Genomic DNA, 20,096 nt, shown 5'->3' on the forward strand with positions numbered 1-20,096 from the left:
TCCCTGATGTTTGTTTGATTGACTGATTGATCACAGCTGCTAACATTTCTGCCATGGCCACTCCTCAGTTCCTAGACAAGAGATTCTTAAGAATAAGTGGTCTTTATTCTCGTGTCATCCATCAGCATTTGTCTGAAGCCAAGGAACAAACGGTGCTGAACTGGGACTTTTGTTTGATGGCACATAACAAGTTCAGGGAGTTATAGACTCTTTCAAATAAAAGTTTAAGTTGCCATTTCAGCAGCTCTGAATGAACTGACCTCGATACCAAGGTAAATGAGGCGAGTAATCGATTTAAGTCCTCGGCAGTTGTTCTTACCATAGCAGACCCGACACGGCTGACTTTGATGGGATTCCCTCTGCCAGAAAGGTCCATCTTTGCTCTGTCCATCATGTACAGGCAAGCGTCAAGGATGCCCTCCTCAAACTGTTTGGGGGAAAAACAATGAGATATGACTTAGTATCCGCTCTGCAATACGACTTATTTTCTCTGCCAAAAAATAAAATGAAAACACAACCTCGTGTTTAGAAATGTGTCTTTCCTCTATGGTACTCACCCACTATCTGTAGCATTGAAATACTAAGGTGGAAGGGAGGAGACATCCTTTTTTTTTTTTGCCATGCCCGAAGCACGTGGAAGTTGCTGGGCTAGGGGTTGAATCAGAGCTGCAGCTGCGGGCCTAGGTCACAGTCACAGCAACACCAGATCTAAGCCGCACTGTGATCTATGCTGCAACTTGTGGCAATGTTGGATCCTTAACCCATTGAGTGAGGCCAGGGATTGAACCCACATCCTCATGGATACTAGTCGGGTTCTTAACTTGCTGGAGCCCAACTGGGAACTCCTACCATTAGCTTCTTTATACCCAGACAGTAATTTGAGGCTGCAGCTGATAAAATATCTTGAAGTGAGGAGTCCCATTGTGGCTCAGCGGTAAGGAACCCGACCAGTATCCTTGAGGTGGTGGGTTCGATCCCTGGCCTTGTTCAGTGGATGAAGGATCTGGTGTTGCCATGAACAGTGGTGTAGGTTGCAGGCGTGGCTTGGATCCTGTGTTGCTGTGGCTGTGGCTGGCAGCTGCAGCTCCAATTTGACCCCTAGCCTGGGAACTTCCATATGCTGAGGGTATGGCCCTAAAAAGACAAAAAAGAAAAAAAAAAGTCTTGAGGTGAAAGTCCAGTCTGCTTCCTTTGAACTAAATGGCAGCATCTTTTCTAATTAGTAACTCTTTTGCTAACACTTCAAACAAGTGATTTCTTTGAGTGGGCACTTGCTTGGCTGTATCCTTTCCATCATTATCAAAACACCTTTCCTTATAAGAAAAGAAAACCTTGAGTCCATTCCAGAATGAAGAGCAAAGTCTGAGCTCACTAGATTTTCCTGCTCTAAGCTGCCAAAGCATTTCTCAGTGGAATGCCAAGCCATCCACACAAACTCACATTTCCATAACATTGTAACACCCGAAAAGAAGAGATGTGATTTCAGCTGGTAAATTATGCAGGTGCCTTTCTAAGTCTCTACTCCCAGGCTATCTTAGAGTCTCAGATCCTGCAAAGCAGGAAACTGTGCTTGCTTAATATCGACACCTCAGACCCCTGCAGCGATACACGAGACAGAAAATATTCAGTAAGAATGTCCGTGACGGTGACACGTTTTAAGTGGCTCACCTGACCATAGCTCCAGCTTCTGCTCTTGATGTCGTTGAATTCACCATAAAAAATCACCCCGATGTCATTCAGGACATACTCTTCTCTTTCTTTGTCGTTATCCAGGTACACAGCATCCTCTGCAGGGGGGGTTGAATGTGATGACTACGACAAACCAGAAGGTTCTTACACACTCGCGTGTCCCGAACTGCCATTACTCAACTAGATGGGCAACAGTCTTCTGTTTCACTAACAGATAGCTCATTGCACAGCACGTAATTTTAGCAAATGGTGAACATAATTGTGGCCAAGATCAGCCTGGAAACGATGACATTTGTCAGCAAAATGCTGACAACCGCTTGACGTTTTCAGTTCCAAGCGGCACAAGTAAATGGACACGTCTCATTAAACGGTTTAGGCTTCTGGTGCAGCAGTGGTTTCAGAATCAGAATGCTGTCATGCAGATACAAATGTGCAACACAGATCAACAAAATAATCTCCGGACTCTTAATGTGAACAGAATTGAAAATGACTTTCAAACATTAGAAGAGGCTGGAACACCCTGGGTCATGCCTAGTTTGTTAGTCCATCACTGGGAAGAGGAGGAAGGCTGGGCTTTGTCTCTTGAAGGAGCAATCCTTGTGCCTGAGTTGGCACGTGTGTGCCCAACCAGCCTCTGTGGTCATCTTCCTCCAGGGCAAGGACTGTTCTTCCCCGTGGCTATAATCTCAGGGAAAGCCTCGCTCTGCATCTGCCTTGCCCTGTAATCTGTCTAGAAATTATTCTCAGGCCAGGTATCAAAGCGGCAAAAGCATCGTTCACACAGGCAGGACCACACAGGTCTAAGTTATACTCGGGTCAACTTGCAGCCTTGGAAACGGTCCATTTTGGTTCTGATGGGGGTTCATCACAGGGTCCGTCACAACGTAAAATTTGAACTTCAGCTACACTAAAACTTAAAGTATCTAATGTACTAGACAATGATTTGCACCAAGAGAAAATGTTAGTTCATTTTGTTTCTATGTAAAGAATTCCAATAAATCGATAAGAAGCCATGAAATGCACAGAAGCCGGTAAAAGGAAAACTAGCTCACAGAAGTGGAAATGAGAGCAGAAAGTCATTTAAAACAATTTTATTTTTTTTCAATGCTTTTCAAGGACTGCAGAGGTTTAAAAGGAAATTTAATAGGTACCCTTGTGTGTCTAAGTATTTTAACTTATATATTCGATACTGGAGTTCCTGCCGTGGCTCAGCAGTAATAAACCTGACTAGTATCCACGAGGATGAGAGTTCAATCCCCGGCTCACTCTGTGGGTTAAGGATCCGGCGTTGCCATGAGCTGTGGTGTAGGTCGCAGCCGCAGCTCGGATCTGGCCTTGCTGTGGCTGTGGTGCAGGCCAGTGGCTGCAGCTCTGATTTGACCCCTAGCCTGGGAACCTCCATATGCCACGGGTGTGGCCCTAAAACTCAAAACAAACAAACAAATAAATAGATATTCCATACCCGCCAGTGTGTGACGAACTGCCAACTGAACAAGCACGTGCTTAGTATTTACTCCCTGCCAGGAACTTTCTAAGTGTGGTATGAAAATGAATGACTTCATTAAAACACATGACGTCTCTAAGAGGAAGGCACTGCATTTTCCCGATTTTATGGATGGGGAAGCGGGAAGAGAGAAGTATGGTATCTCTTCCAAGGCCGTGGTGCTGAAAAGTAAAGCCAGCATCTGAGCACGAAGCTGTCCCCAGGCAGACTAAGACTGTGAGTCCGATCAGATTGCTGTGTCGCCAGCATGCAGCCTGGGCACGTGGCACGGTCAAAGTCTCGCGCAGGAATGACAGCTGGGGATGGATGTCTGGAGCTTGGAGCCGGAGAGCGGGCATCAAGGAAAAGAAGGTCTTCCTTTGGGGCTTTGGGTCATTACTGAGGAAAGGCATACATTTAGGCGGCAAACGGAGGACAGGGAGGAGCTCTGTAGCTCCCCTTCTCCTTCCTGCTGCTGAATTAAATCTCACCTCCAAACGGGCGGCATGATCATGAATCCGCAACCGGGCGAGGAAATCAAATGGGGAGCCTTGATTTAAATTTTAAATTTGTTTATGGTTTTAAAAGAAGATTGAGGGTAGAAAAGCAAGGCTTCTTTCCCCTGTTTGTATTCAGATCTGTCACTTGAAAATACAGTTGTCCAAAGCTGGGATTAAAAAAAAAAAAGTACATCTCCATGGAAACTCCAAAAAACTCTGAGAGGCTGACAAGAACAGGAAAACTATACCATTTGCCTCTTGAGATTTGTGTTGTTGGTTTTTTTGCTTATTACTTAAATGTTTGTTTTTTAAACATTTTGTTGGTTTGAGAGGTAGAGTGGGGTTTTTCTAAATGCAGGGGTGGGCAGGAATTGGGGCTCCACTCAGTACAACAGAGGACACTGATATACTATTTAAAAGGGAAAACAAGCTGAGAAAGAACTCAGTGGTCTAGAAATCCAACAGTCTGAACTGTTACAAAACGGAGGATATGCATGTGTGTTTGTGTGTGTGCCTCTGTGTGTATTTGCATGTTTGCAGGTGTGTGTATCTGTGTGTATGTATTTGCATGTCTGTGGGTGTGTGCGTGTATGTCTCTGTGTGTTTGCATATGCACGTGTGCACCTGTGTGTGTGCATGTGTGCATGTGTGCGTGTGTGTACCTGTGTATTTGCATATCTGTGGGTGTGCGTGTGTGTTTTCATGTGCACACGTGTGCATGTGTTTGTGTGTGTGTGCATATGTGTGTGTGCCTATGTGTATTTGCATGTCTATGGGTATGTGCATGTGTGTTTGCATGTGCACACGTGTGCATGCGTGTGTACCTGTGTGTGTGTGCATATGTGCGTGTGTGTGTGTGTGTGTGTGTGTGTGTGCGCGCGCGCGCGCGCCTGTGTGTGAATGCTTGTCAGTAAGTCTGGGGATGACGCTTCTCAATCATGAGAGAGCTGACAGGGGCAGCGAGGTCCAGAAAGCTCCCAGAGCCGGAATGGCAGCACCACCGACCTGCTGACAAAGTCTTGGTCCTAAGTGACCTCTGGCAAACAAGCGCCACGGTGATCAGACTCTGGAGGAAAACAGAGTCCAGAGGGCGCCACTGGCGAGGACGGACTAACACCCCGTCCACGTCCCCCAGCGCCTCGGCCAGGCTCCCAGGGTGACTGACCCAAGGCCAGGCATAAAGAAGAATGGCCTCGTTTATTCCCCGATTCCTCTGGCGGGAGGAGTGGGGTAGTTAAAAAAGGAAAATCGTGGGCTGAGAAATGTTGGGAGTCACTTATGGGCTGATTTCTGGCACCCCCGGCAATGACTGCTTGCCTCCCCAGCCAGAGAAAGTAAGACTTTATACCAAACATGTAAAAATAAACGCTGTGCCTATTGATTTTAGTATCTGCAGCGGCTCTCAGGGAGAAGGAGGGTTATTCATCACTACCCGGGCTGAATATTTCCTCTTGCCTCTTTACATGCTGTTTTCAAGTTAAAGCCAGTGCCATTTCCAAGGTCATTAAAGTCGAGCCCAGCAAAGGGATCAAAGAAAACTGTGGAGCTAGGAATGCGAGCTGGCATGTATTTTGTCTCCAGAGAGCCTGCCAAACAGCTGAAATCAGAGTTTGGTTCAGTTTCTGACCCTTCAGAGGAAATGATGGGTTGGCCCCTTCAAAAAGGCTCAGCGTCTCACCTTTTTAGGGAGGGGAGGACTTTTGATTGAGGGACTCGGGGTACCTCTTACTTGGCTCCCTTTAGAGTAAAAGCTGAGCACCGCTAAAGCTGGCGAGTGTCATCAGCCTTTAGGGAGCGGCTTTTCTGCAGAGCAGGGGGGACTCCAGGTTGGGGTCATCATGCTGTTTTTCCATCACCAAGTAGATCAGAAGGGGCGCCGGCCTGAGCAGGCTGTGTGCAGGCAACTTGTTCCATCTATGGCCCTGGGAACCACTGGTGAATACTAAGGAAAGCATTTCCAGAGTCTGTGCTTTTTTTTTTTTCTTTCTTTCTGGAAGGGCCCAGAGTCACTGTCTTCCCAAAATGGGTGTGTGTATATGACTTCCAATAAAATTTTATTTTCAAAAACAAACCAAAATTTATCTGTGATTAAAATATTTTTAGGAGTTCCCATTGTGGCTCAGCAGATTAAGAACCTAACATAGTGTCCACGAGGATGCAGGTTCGATCTCTGGCCTCGCTCGGTGGGTTAAGGATCTGGTGATGCCGCAAGCTGCGGCACAGATCGAAGATGCGGCTCGGATCTGGAGCTGCTGTAGCTGCAGTGAGGACTGGCAGCTGCAGCTCTGGTTAGACCCCCAGCCTGGGATTTCCACATGCTGCAGGTGAGACTGTTAAAAGAAAAAAATTGTTTCAGAAATATTACCTATTTAAGAATACAGTTTTTTCTCCCACAAACTCTAAAAGCACTTATTTATATATAAACTATAACCGACAGGTAGATATATATCTTCTTTGCTTAAACTTGCTGCGTACACACGGCAGATCATTCCTAAATATTCATTTAAAGCTAGGGCCTCTCTGGGAGTTCCTGTCGTGGCACAGCGGAAACAAATCCAACTAGGAACCATGAGGTTGCAGGTTCGATCCCTGGCCTTGCTCAGTGGGTTAAGGATCTGGTGTTGCTGTGAGCTGTGGTGTAGGTCACAGACGCAGTTCAGATCTGGCGTTGCTGTGGCTGTGGCGTAGGCTGGTGGCTACAGCTCTGATTTGACCCCTAGCCTGGGAACCTCCATATGCCATGGGTGTGGCCCTAAATGCAAAAACAAACAAACAAACAAACAAACAAACAAAAAACCCCAATACCCTAGGGCCTCTCCTAGGCAATATCTCATTCACCTAGTCCACATTATTCTACAAGTCATCACATTTGCTACCCTTAAAAAACAAATTTCTCATGAATTCATTGGTCTCATACCATGAATGTGTGAAGTGTTCCTGTGTATTTTCTCTGGTCAGTCTATCCTGAACTGACATAATATTTAATGCAAAGCCAGGACCCACACAAGCACAGTAAAATAATACACGAGGCACAGGTATAAACATGACACTGTGTGTTGCTATGTTGCCAGGAATGTGGGAAAAGGGTGTGTGCCATCTTTGCTGGTATTGCTGGGAGAGAGTCATCTCCAGCCCTCTGGCCACGCATCTGTGAAACTTTTTCAGCCTGCGTCTTCACAATATGCATCTCGTTTATTTATAAATTATGGAGTTCCCTGGTGGCTCAGTGGGTTAAGGACCTGGCATTGTCACTGCTGTGGCTTGGCTCGCTGCTGCAGCCAAAATGGTTTACTACAGCCTCTTGAGAGGCCTGCCTCTGCACCTGTGAACTCAGGGATGGAAGGAACCCATGAAACACAGGCAAGCAATTCCTCAACAATTGGGTCTCTGTTCATTCCCTGCAAAAATGTGCTGCATTATATCACGGCTCAGGCCAGCTTGGGAAGTTTATTTGATTTGTGCTATTTCACCAGTTTTGCTGGCTCAGGACTTTTTTTTACTGTGCCTAAACATCTTCAGAAGAGAGACTATTATTCATGAAGCAATTCTACAAAGAAAATGGCAGATATTCTTTACTTAGCGCAAATCCTCAAAGGGAAACTGCCCTTGTTGGGATGCTTAATTTTTTTCTTTTTTTGCAGAGAAAACTTGTTTGATCTTTCAGCTATAGCAACCTGGTTTTTATTTATTTATTTATTTATGTTTAACGGCAGGGCTTTCCAGTGATGATTAGAACATTGTAGAAACTTCCCCAGCTGGCACCCACGTCCTATTTCTCTTATTACACAATACAGGACACCCATGGCTCTGCTTCTGAAAATGAAAGCATGTACGGAGTTCCCAATGTGGCTCAGTAGATTAAGGACCTGACAACTGTCCATGAGGATGCGGGCTCCATCCCTGGCCTCGCTCAGTGGGTTAAGGATCTGGCATTGTTGTGAGCTGTGTGATGCAGGCTGCAGATGCAGCTTGGATCTTGAGTTGCTGTGGCTGTGGCTATGGCTCTGGCCAACAGCTGCAGCTCCAATGCGACCCCTAGACCAGGAACTTCCATATGCCTCAGGTACGGCCCTAAAAAGGGAAAAAAGCTAACCCAGACTACATCAGGATATCCAGGTTGTAGCCCCAGCTTGTTTCCTGATTTTCTATATGACCTTGAAAACTGTATGTAATCCCACGGGATCTGTTCCCCCCCCCCTTTAATTATGAGGCTAATAATCCTCTCCCTGCCTCTCGAAGTGCTGCTTATCCGTTCAATCTGCAAACATTCATGAGCCTTCACTCTGGGCCTGGCACCATGTTAGGCTGAATGAGAGCAGGCGTCCGCTTCCGGAAACACCGGATGCAGGAAGACATGGGCTTTGAGCATCCTTGGAAGACAGAAACCACCACCCGCATAAGGAAAGATAAATGCCATGAACCGGCAGATGAATTCTGGATTAGACCTTCTAACCCCGTTCCAGAAACAGCTTTGGATCTTGAATCTGGGCTCCTCTAGATGCCACTGAAAACTGTGTTTACTGTGAGCTCTCTGGCTCCCTTCTGACTGCGTGTCACAGTGAATAAGGCTCACTTGGTACAAGAAGGATGAATGAGACTCTAACGATTTAGACACTTGCAGGAGTGATATATGCTATGCCATTCGATAGGCGGTTTGAATAAATAAAGGGCTTAAAATCTCCCCATAAGCTTTCGTCAAACCTCATGAAAATTCAGTTCACCAGCTCTCTGACTGACTGCTCTTTACAAAGGGAACCCACCGACTGCCCTTCCCACCTCCCCCACTAGGCCAGGTGCCCCCGCTAGATGTTCCGGCTGTGCCATGACTGACTTTAGTGATTTCAGCGTCGTGACTCATGTTTATTAGTAGCTCATCTGTGAAACCCTTGCCAGATGCTCTTTGAGGACAAAGACGGTCTTTTTCACGACCGTATTCCCAGGGCTTCAGCATCGACACTCAAAATGTGTGAATGAAGAAATCATCCTGGTGCTCTAGCCGGGGGTGACTGTGTCGTCATGAGCGCTGGGCTGGTGACATACTCTGAATATCTGTGGATTGATGGATGGATGAATGCTCCAGCCTGAGGATGTACATTCTGGTCTGGGTTCAAAGGTCCCCAAGAGAAAGGGGTCCCTGTTCCCCCGGGAATAGCAGGCTGGCATATTCCTCCCTTCTTCTCTACGGAAGGGTCTCAAAGACCGTGTCTAATCACACAGCAAACAGTACGAGGACGGATGTCATAATAAGCCACGGCTTGGTCATATTTAATGACTATCTCCTAAAAGCATCCAGACATTGGAAACTTACTGGTCCCTTTGCACTAAATTTAATTGATTTCTTTCTTTAAAGGAAAAAGCGAATCTCCCATTGAATGAAAAGTTAGAAATACCCGATGCTAATTTCGTGTCAGATGCTGAGAGAGAGAAATCGACACACACAGGTACCCACAACCCACATCCCCCACACACCATCCACCTTGACTTTGACTTTTCTCAGGACGGTAAGGTGTGCGGTAACGTTACAACTTTGCTGTGACGAGAGGGGGCAGAGAACTTGAAAAGCATGTTTTTGGAATCAGGAAATCAACGTGGCAAATGTTGAATAAATATTTAAGCCCATACCAGGCACTGTGTTAGGTGCCGAGACAAGGGAAAATCAGCCATGGGAAATGAAGTGGGAAACAAGGGGTTAAGAAAAGACAAACTGTGTGAAAATGCTCGATGCCCCTTGATCCAACAGAGCAATCGAATCCTGCCCTGAGTCCTAAGCACAGGATGGGACGCTGAAATGTTTCCCTCTCGGGCACCAGGGCTGATCCTCCAGACTGGGACAGCTGGCATTTCTGCAGGGATGTACCGTCAACGCCTCACAGGTCCTGAGTGGTCGGAAAAATAAGATGACTTTGCAATAAACGCCCAACTCAGTCCTGCTGCCTCGGTGGGTCCAGCTGTCTCTCTAAGACCCAGAGAAGGGCCCCCTCCTGGAACGGGTCTGAAGCCTGGTTAAGCAGCGTTCAGTGAAGAAGCCGGCCAATCATTCCCCCATGTCCCCTCCCCATCCCCCTGCCGAGTCTGACTCCGACTCCAACTCCGACTCCGACTCCGAGATGAGGGGGGATAAATGGCCTGCGAATGCAGAGCGAGCCTGAAGGGCCCTCGGGAAGGCGGCGGACACTCGGCCAGCGAGCTGGCTTCCCATGCTCCCTCCTTGCTCTTGGTTCTCAGCAGATGACTTTGCTTGACGCTTGACTGAGGAAAAGCGAGTCACACGATGGGAACAATTTCCTGCTCCTGCCGCTGAGTCCAGAAAACCCGCCCTTCCTTCACAACCTCCTTGGCGCCCAGCATAGCGGGGGATGGACAGGCCCACCCGTCAAGGGCTTTTCACCCGTTCCCTGCATCCCACTCACTCGAGGATCTCCCTAAGTCAGTGACTCTCCACGTATCTTCCAGAAGCCATGGATAAGCCCCGAGGTCCTACTGTACAGCACAGGGAAACTATATCCAGTCTTTTGGGCTGGAACATGATGGGAGATAATATGAAAAAAAGAATGTATATCTACGTATGCCTAGGTCACTTCCCTGTACAGCAGCAATTGACACAACCCTGTAAGTCAACGGTACGTGAATAAAAAAATAAAATAAAAATTGCATTTAAAAAAATCACCCACAGAGCTTTTGAAATCCCTAAAGCCCCGGTTGCAGCCCAGACCAATCAGAATGGGTGGGGAGACCACACTGTCTGCATCCTGATAGTTTTCAGAAGTCACGTTAAAGAAAGAAATAAATTTTGTTGGCAGAGCAAACACAGGTGATGCCACCGAGATGGCACTATGCAGTTAACCCACTGTGCGGCGTTAGGGAATTCTCAGTTATGTCACCTGCAATAAATGCAAAGCAGTGTGAACGTCACATACACAGGTTATGTCCGCCCCTACCCTGAGGACAAAGTTTGTGTCTTGTTAGGTATCAGTCACGGACAGCAGTGCAGGCAGGCAAGGGACACGTCTTCTAGCATCAATCTTCTATCCAACCCAAAAGAGAGGCCTCAGAAACCCATACACTGTTAGTTCGTAACCGATGGAAGACGCGGAAGAATTGAGACCCAGTTGGTAGGACTTTGTCTATCAGGGACTGGGAAGGAATTCTGCCACCTAACGGCACTCGAGCACCCAGAGAAACTAGTCCATGGAAACACCAACCTAAGTCACAGGGAGTGACGCTCAGAGTGCAGGACGCTTTGAAAAAAGAGAGAGGTGCACTCCGTTGTCCCTGCGCGCGTGCGTGCCCGGCCCTCACCTTCACACCAAGGGTTGAAGAGGATGTACGTGTCTGTTTCGGGGTTCCGGCTGGTGCGGATCACGCCGTACGGGGTCCAGACGGCAACGTACATGCGGAACTTGCCCACGATGCAGTCTGGCGAGGGCTGGACGGACAGCCGCACCGACCTGTCCTCCGTCGTGATGACCTTGGCCCCCCACTTGCCTCTCTGCAGCTCGGAGACGATGGGCACTGGGATGTAGGTTCCTTTGTTCTCCTGGGGGTAGCGCCCTGCGGGAAGAGAGAGGAAACGCGCTGGGAGGAGACGGCCAAAACCATGTTCTAAAAAGTCTTCTATGAAGCGCATAGTTGACGTACAGCGTTGTGACAATCTCTGCTCCACAGCAGAGTGACCCAGTCACACGTGGCGAGGCATTCCCTTCCTTCTGTTACCTTCCATCCTGCTCCATCCCAAGAGGCTGGATAGGGTCCCTGTGCTGGACAGCAGGACCTCACTGCTTACCCATTCCAAACAGTAGTTTGCATCTACCAACCCCAACCATTTTTGTGCTCACGCTGCCATCTCTATGGCTAGAAATGGGAAGTCACTCATTAGACTTGAAATCCTAAGGCTTGGTTTGAATTTCACTCTTGCTACCAACTTGCTGCATGATGGGAGTCAGTTTTCTTCTTGTCTTAGAACATGAGAACTGACTAGATGTGAAAAAAAAAAAAAGCAGCAGCACTTACAGAGATTTTTGTGGGGTGGTTAGTCAATACATTCAAATAAGATATAGAAATACTCAGCTCGGAGGCAAAACCAAAAACAGAGCTTAGAGGGTAATGCAAAGGCTTTGGTTCCTGACATCCTGCCCTCTAAAATTGCTTTCTTGGGGGCCTAAGGCAAATGTTTTTGTTTATTCTGAATACAATTTTTTTGCTTGTTATATTACCTATAGTAGAATTACACTTATAGGTTGTCCATACGTATTTTCGTATTTAACCGAAATGGGCTTATTACCAATCTCACTGGTAACGTAGGTTATGTCCTGGGCAAGAATTCAGGCTGCAGAGGCAAATTTTCTAGGTTTGAATATTGGCCCTGCCACTCTGTTAACACTGCAACCTCTGGCCAACTACCAGAGGTTTGACTCTAATAAATCTCTATTTTCCTCTCTCTTTCTTCATCAGTAAATGAGAACAGTAATACCCAACAGTGAAATAAAATAATACGTGTTAAGATGCTTTACACACAATTTCTCATGCATAGCTCATTTTTAGCTGCTATTTCAATAGCAAATTAAACATCAGGGCATTTTACCATATGTCCAGGCTATTCACACTTTATGTATAACTCTCAGGTTAAATCTTACTTCTCATTATTGCTGCCATTTTGGACCAAATTATTATTTCATGATATTGACCTCAACACACTACATTTTACCAATGGGTTCCTGAAAAATCAGTCTTTGCTGCGTATTGAAGGTCAACTTCACAGCATTCTTTAACTCTTTTGCTTACAGTTCAGTATAGAGTTTGGTTTACAGAATAGTCAAATGCATAGATCTTTTAAACTGGAGCAAATCTTTCACTTACAAACTTTCCCCAAATGTATTAGACATTCAGTTCTTGAAGAAAATGACAAGTCAGACTAATACGTCTGCAAATCATTTTGACTGTAAGCAAAAGAAACGTTAAGAATAAAACGTACTCACTTCAATTGTTTTTACACAAACCACGTAGCGGATTCTACGTGAAAATGAATAGAAACAGTTCTTCTTTTTGATCTCCCCAACTGCGGAGGTTTTTAGAGGACCCTTTGGCAGGTTTGATGTTGAAGACGGAGCATCTAAGGAGGCAACTGCATAAGTCGTCACTATGTACTTCTGTGAGATGCTTACTCTTAATGAAAATGAAGTTCAGAGCTCCCTGGTGGCTCAGTGGGTTAAGGACCTGGCACTGTCACTACTGTGGCTTGGGTCACTGCTGTGGCAGAGGTTCAATCCCTGGCCCGGGAATGTCTGCATGCCATGGGCGTGGCCAAAAAATAAATTGATATCATGCAAGTCAGGGAGAAAGAGTAAGACTCCAGGGCTTTGCTATTATTAAGGGCATCGGTTTATCAAGACTCAGAATGAATATTATCACAACTCCAATAAAACCTGAAGATGGTTTTCGGCCGAGGTGTGACAGTGTCTGGGTGGTATTCCTGGGACTACATGGGGGCTCAGCCTTAGGGAAGCCTGAACGTAAATCCGCCTGCAAGAGCTGTTTGTTGAAAAGGCACCAACCATACCATCTACCCTAGCCTTCCCGTACTTGCTCCTCTCTGGACACGTGCAAATCGGGGGGACGGGGTGGCTCTTTCTCTGCAAGCGCCATTGCTCTCCGGAGCCGCCATCAGTGTAGACTTCAAAAGCAGTCTTGCCATGGCCTTCTCCCATGGCCTATGGTCTGCAATGGTTCTGGTTCGATCCCTGGTCCTGGAACTTCCAAGTGCCATGTGTGGAGCCAAACATTAAAAAAAAAAAAAGCAATCTTGCCAGCTAAATGGGACCAGAAGTCATTAATTGCAGTGACTCCTGGCAGCTGTTGCCACCAAATACTAATGTGGATTTGGAGTACACAGTACTGTATTTTACCCGTTTGGCAAAACTAAGCTTTCAGAGATAAAAATCTATGTGATAATGACAGATTTAGACTTTTTTTTAAGGATGAAAGGAATTTTTAAATGACTTCCATAAGCAGGATCCTTGAGGAATAAGCAAAGAATTAGGAGAGTGAGGAGTTCCCGTCATGGCTCAGTGGTTAAGGAACCTGACTAGGATCCATGAGGATGTGGGTTCGATCTCTGGCCTCCCTCAGAGAGTTAAGGATCCTGCATTGCTGTGCCTGTGGTGTAGGCCGGCAGCTGCAGCTCTGATTCAACCCCTATCCCGGGAACCTCCATATGCCAGGGGTGCAGCCCTAAAAAGACAAAACAAAACAAAACAAACAAGAATTAGGAGAGTGTATCTGAAGATGTGTAGTCTGAACCTCCTGGGAATAACGAAGCCGATCACTAGTTTCCACTATGACACAGTCATGATCTCAGAGACATAAGAAATTTTACCTAGCAAATTCAAATTAGACCAAAAAAAAAAGGTAAAGTAAAAAGGAGAGGCACGTTTATTCATGCTGGCTTTGAACCCAGTCACGACTCAATCTAAAGACTAGTTAGTTTGTCTGAACCTTTTTTCTTTGTGCAGCAATATTGCCTGCTATGTGCTAGGCATTATTCTAAGTGCTAGAGACACAACAGCAAACAAAGCAGACTCCTGTGCTCCTAGAGTTTACAGCTTTGGGAAAAGCCAAGCCTAGGCTGGGTATGATGTACCTGTTACCGCTTTATTCCTTACAACAACCGTGAGAGGGAAATCATTACCATCATCCTAATTTGACCAATTAGGAAACTAAGACGCGAGATCTCTGAGCAATTTGCGCAGGGCGATGCAATTAATGAAGAGTGGGCAGAGAATGGAACCCAGTCAGTCTCGCTTAAGAGCGGGGTGGGACTTCCCAGCTTGCCTAGCCGTGAAGGACCCAGCACTGTCACTGCCGTGGCATGGGTGCAATCCTCCGACCTGGGGGCTTCTGCATGCTGTGGATGCAGCCAAATAAATAAATAAATAAAATGTAAAAAAATAAAAATAAATAAATAAAAAGAGCTGGGGAGTTTAACCTCTAGGTGCTAGGGCAGTTGTATGTTCAGAAAATGCTTTGGGGTTGGTGAAAACGGTGATGAAATTCCTTTTTTATTTTTCGTCTTTTTAGGGCCACACCTGCAGCACATGGAAGTTCCCAGGCTAGGGGTCGGATCGGAGCTGCAGCTGCCGGCCTACACCACAGGTACAGTCATGCAGATCCGAGCCACATCTGTGACCTAAGCCACAGCCTGTGGCAACGCCCGATCTTTAACCCACTGAGTGAGGTCAGGGATTCAACCCAGATCATCCTGGATACGAGTCAGGTTCGTAACCCACTGAGCCACCAAGGGAACTCCCGTGATGAAATTCTGACTCTGCCATTAACCCTGGGTGCTACCCTGGGCGAATTTCTTGTCTGAACTTCCATGTCCCTGCCTCTGCGCGGTTCCGGAAATGGGGAGAAAATAGACTGTGTGATAGAATGAAAGCTTTATGCCTCCCTCACAGTAGGAGGTGACTCAGGAGACGTGGTTGTGTTTCAAACATAACACCTGCTGGAAAGGAAAGCGGGAAGGAAGAGGATTTTGCCCCCATCTGGGTTTAAGCCTGAAGGACGTGGGTGCGCAGGGAGAGCGGCTCGCCTTTGTTGCGGGAAGTACTACGGCCAATGGGAGAGCACTTCGGTGGCTCGGACACCTGCTGTGTGATCCTGGAGAAGCACGCAACCTCTCTCACCTAAAACTTCATATATTTAAAAAAAACTTTTTTGCTTTTTTTGGGCTGTGCCCACGGACTATGCAAGTTCCCAGGCTGGGGGTCAAATCGGAGCTCTAGCTGCCAGCCTCCACCACAGCCACAGAATCATGGGATTCAAGAAGCATCTGTGAGCTACACCACAGCGAGCAGCAACGGCAGACCCTCAACCCACCGAGCGAAGCCAGGGATGGAAACTGAGTCCTTGTGGATACTAGTCAGATTCGTTGTCGCTGAGCCACAACAGGAACTCCTAAAACCCCATGTGTTCTATAAAACGGGGATAACAGAGTCCTGGTTTGGGACGGGGAGGGCAGCTTGATAAATGGCAATTATTGTTACTTTGCCACTTTCTCAGACTTTTCTCACTCCTCTAAGGATTTCTGATTCCTCTGCTCCAGGAGCCGGAAGCCAGGATGGGCTCACTAATAGCCAGTCTAGATCTACTTACCAAGGCCAGTTTATTCCACATTCAAATGAACTGAGCTGCTACTTCTGTCAGGAAAACGTGTACAGCCTCTGCTCCCCGGCCCCTGCCCCTGCCCCCCAAAAGTGATGGCCTTCATTATTAACCAAAAACCTTAATGCGTCCAGAACTATCTCAGAAGAATCATCTAAAACTCGCCCCTCACTAATATCATCGGATTTTCTGACTCACCACCACCTCTGTCATCTCCATTCACGCCTTCGAGGAGGAGGTGGCAAACTTTAGGGTCCCTGGGGCCAAATGCAGCTTGCTGCGTGTTTGTGTAAATAGAGTTCTTTTAGAACACACTCATCTAATTACGCATTATTATGCTCCAAGGGCAGGTTGAGTAGCTGTGCCAGGGACCATATGGGCTGCAATGCCGGAAATATGTACTACCTGGCCCTTCCCGGAAAAGTCTGCCAACCTCTGCCTTAGAGGATTTTACATCTTATTTATTTAAGGGGCGATTTATTATAGATACTCAGTGTCCAAGCCTGGGGCCTAAGAAGAAAATACCATCACCCGGTTTCTCCTTCGAAGAGAAACAGGTCACCAAGCTAATAACAAACATGGACACGGCTCTTAGGTCAACATTTGGTTCCGTGAAACTCCTCCCTGGCTCAGAGGGCGTGGAAGACATCGGAAGGAGGTCGCACCTTCTGCGGATGCCACCAGACACAGCGAAAGCGGTCAGCGTTATGACTGTCAAACTTGCTCAGCGCGGCCAAGGCAGTTCGCAAAGACAGATGGAAATAAAGTGAGGGGGAATGACGTTTTACTTCCTGGGGTCCCTGAGGGGGAATTTTTACAGATGAGAGAGTGAGGTTCCACCAAGTCATCACACACCAGGCATCCGGGTAACGAGGCGGAGGCGGAAACGGGGCCTGGACCGGAGCCTCGGCGCTGGGAAGCCCGCTCTACCTCCCCCGCGTCATACGTCGCCATGGAGGATGCTGGAGGGAGGATGCTGGAGGGATGACGAAGATGAAAGGAGCCCGGAGAAGAATGGAGGTGGGGGGTCTGGAGGGCTGGGGGCAGAAGGACCATCAGGGAGGCATTGCCGTGGCTGCGGGATGTGTGCCATGGGGGTAGGAATCCAGGGGCTTCATCACTGGGGTGAGAAAGAAGACCCGGCAGAAAGGAGCCTCCCGGGAGGGTCTGGGCTGCAATGGGTTGGGACGGTTTCTAGGACGAGGTCAGTGACTGGAGGGAGAAGGGAGACGTGGAAGGAACTCTGTCCCCCGCTCAGGCTGGTGGCACCAGACCAGTGTGGAGGCAAAGCAGGAGCAGGGAGGGGTGGCTTTCACACCAAAGGGAGAAAAAAGAAGCCAGATTTGCAGCCCTCTGCACATGCCCTGTACGGAAAAGCCGATTATTAATGTGAGACCGGCCGCATCAATAGCACCTCGGGGTCTTGTCGGCTGCCTTGCTACACCATGTTTAATTCTGAATGTAATGATTCCAGTGACAGCGCTGGGGAAGAATTCCCCGTGATTGAATTGTGAGTCCAGCAGTTGTGACAGAGCAGTATTTCATTTCGCTAAACAGCCCTCTCACCTCCAGGAGGTGGCGTGTTTACGAGACCACCATCAGCCCAAACGCCGGAACACCCATCCATCCACAGCCGTGACTGCCCAACAGCTACCCTCGGCCGGATCCAGATGTGACATTCCGCCCCACGCACATGCTGGCGGAACGTGAATAACACCTGGACGGGCGTTTGGTTTTCCGAAATTGTGTAACTTTGGCAGTGAAAAATCTGAGCAAGAAAGACAGAAGCAGGCAATCTTAATATCCCAGAAAGGATTCTCGTTTTGCTTTTAATAATGTGGTCGTGGAAACTGAACTACGAACCACGAAGAGGGATGGGTACCAACTGCATCCTCTCACACAGAACTAAAACTGGTGTCATTCTCCCAAGGGATCTGGAAATTAACAGATGCTCTTAGTTGAAATGTTTGTTTTCATCTGTAAATCACGTTTGAGGCCACATGAAAACTGCAAGGCAAAATGTGCTTGGACCATGCGCCAGATTCAAACGGCCCCATTCCTCCTCTAACCTCAGTCTCTCCTTACACGGATCTGTGAACACAGACAGGTGCACCCACCTCAACAGCACCCCCCCCCCGCCACCATGGCCTGGAACCATCGGAAAGAAGATGAAAATATTTATTTTTTTTAAGAGTTTATCCTTTACCAGTCCTGACTCAATAGGCTTGCGCTGTCTGCATGGCTTCTTCATATTTGTATCATTCACATGGCGGGCAAGAGAAACCCACTTCCAGCTCAGACTCAGCCCCACATGACCTTGGGCAAAATCTGCTCCATCATTCATCCGACAGACCTGAGAACCCTCGGCATGCAAAGCCCTGCATAGGTACCACCCACAGATGAATGGGCTGCATTTTAAAAATCCGTGTTTTAGTAAGTGGATGGCTTGGACTAGTTTTACCTTAAAAACACAATGGGAGTTCCCACTGTGGGTCAGTGGGTGAAAGGACCCAACATTATCTCTGTGAGGATGTGGGTTTGTTCCCTGGCTTCACTCAGTGGGTTAAGGATCCCGTGTGGCTGCACGCGGCAGCATAGGTGGCAGATATGGCTCGGATCCTGCATTGCTGTGGCTGAGGCATAGGCCAGCAGCTGCAGCTCCAATCTGAGGCCCAGCCCAGGAACTTCCATTTCCACAGGTGCATATGGAAAGAAAAGAAAAGAAAAAAAAAAAAAGAACAACACCCCCCCAAACACAATGTCCTATGTGCTGATTAGGGTTCCAAGTATTCAGGAAGACCCCTGATGAGCACAGACCCCTGATGTAGCGGTCACTGCAGCTGAATATGGAGCTAAGAGAATTATTCTGGCTTCACTTGGTTTGTAACCTAGAAGGTGGGAGGACAGCCTGGAGGAGGAGGGGTTCCTGTAACTGAAGAAGGCTCACCTGTCTGTCACTTTCCCTGATGCTCTGCAATGAAGAAGCAGGAGCCTCAGGACACCCCTAGTTCTCAGCTCTTGGGCACAGGGCCTGTCCGTCCAGGGGCCAGTCTGTGCTCCACTCATGCAGCATTTAGTCATAACATTTCTGGGGGCGGGGGTCAGAGTCTTAATTAACCACCAGGAAACCCCAAACAAAACTTGTTCTCCTTATTAACTTAGTGACTTGTCTTCCTAAACTGAAGACACTGTTTTATTGTCTTTGTAGCCCCACAGACTCTCACCATGCCTTCTGCTGGGTAAGTAAGATGTCAGTGGACTGAAGTGAGCTTTTTGCAGATTGGCCAGTCCCATCAAGACCATCACATAGGAGTTCCCGTTGTGGCTCAGCAGGTTAAGAACCCGACGTAGTGCCCATGGGGAAGTGGGTTCAATCCCTGGCCTTGCTCGCTGGGTTAAGGATTCGGCGTTGCTGCAAGCTACAGTGTAGGTCACAGATGTGGCTCAGATCTGGTGTGGTCGTGGCTGTGGCAGAGGCCTGAGGCTGCAGCTCCAATTTGACTTTTGTATGCCGCAAGCACGGCCTCTGAAAAGCAAAAAGAACATCGCACAGACTTCAGAAGCCCTGGGAATGAGAGGCCTGTAGCAACCAGCTGTTACTTCCAGGCACCTTCACAAGAAACAAAAATTTCTGGTTCCAAACTCTTTCCTTCAAGGGGTGTTTTCCATTCACATACAAACACATTTCAAGCTGAGCTGTGACCACCGACGTGCAGACCCGCCTTCGTACTGAATTCTCCTAAGAGGATCGCCCCTTAGGAGCTCATGAATATGTCAGGTCTCCAGCTGGGAAGGTAAATTTCATGATGTGAATTCATTTTTCCATTTGATTCATTTGTTTTCCCCAAGACGCACCTTCCTGGTTCACAATAATCAATCTATTTCCGAACGGGCCCGGGAAGCGTTGCTGTGACAGTATGATGCATATGCCGCGGGGCTGGAAGCGTGTACAGCAGCCTCGCGAGGGGAAGCGGACCGTGTTTCACTGGCTCAGGATGGAGGCAGGGGCGCGGGGACCAGCATGCAACATGCCCCCCGAGTGACTTTCGGAAACATCACATCAGGTCACCGACTCCCGAAACAAACACCACCACCGAAAACGGAACAATCAAAAAAGGCACAGAAGCCTCGGGTGCTGACCGCTAAGAGGAGAGCAACACGGACGCTGCACAGCGAATTCTCTCCTTGGGGACCTCAGGAACCTACCCTTCCCGTTTACTCCCTTGCCAACGGGATGGATGTAGACACATATGACATGTGTCTGT

The 20,096-nt window shown here is 47.7% G+C and overlaps 1 protein-coding gene across 1 annotated transcript in view; it reads right to left on the bottom strand.

Moving 5' to 3' along the window:
• F13A1 (coagulation factor XIII A chain) overlaps positions 1-20,096 on the bottom strand; it is a 149,508-nt gene that overhangs the window by 91,185 nt on the left and 38,227 nt on the right. The window contains exons 4-6 of the mRNA XM_001927630.7: positions 10,972-11,223; positions 1,669-1,787; positions 320-427 (exon numbers count right to left, since the gene is read on the bottom strand). Coding sequence (XP_001927665.3) covers positions 320-427; positions 1,669-1,787; positions 10,972-11,223 — 479 coding nt within the window. The remainder of the gene's footprint in view (positions 1-319; positions 428-1,668; positions 1,788-10,971; positions 11,224-20,096) is intronic.

This window comes from Sus scrofa, chromosome 7 (genome assembly GCF_000003025.6).
Source record: "Sus scrofa isolate TJ Tabasco breed Duroc chromosome 7, Sscrofa11.1, whole genome shotgun sequence".
Taxonomy (NCBI): domain Eukaryota; kingdom Metazoa; phylum Chordata; class Mammalia; order Artiodactyla; family Suidae; genus Sus; species Sus scrofa.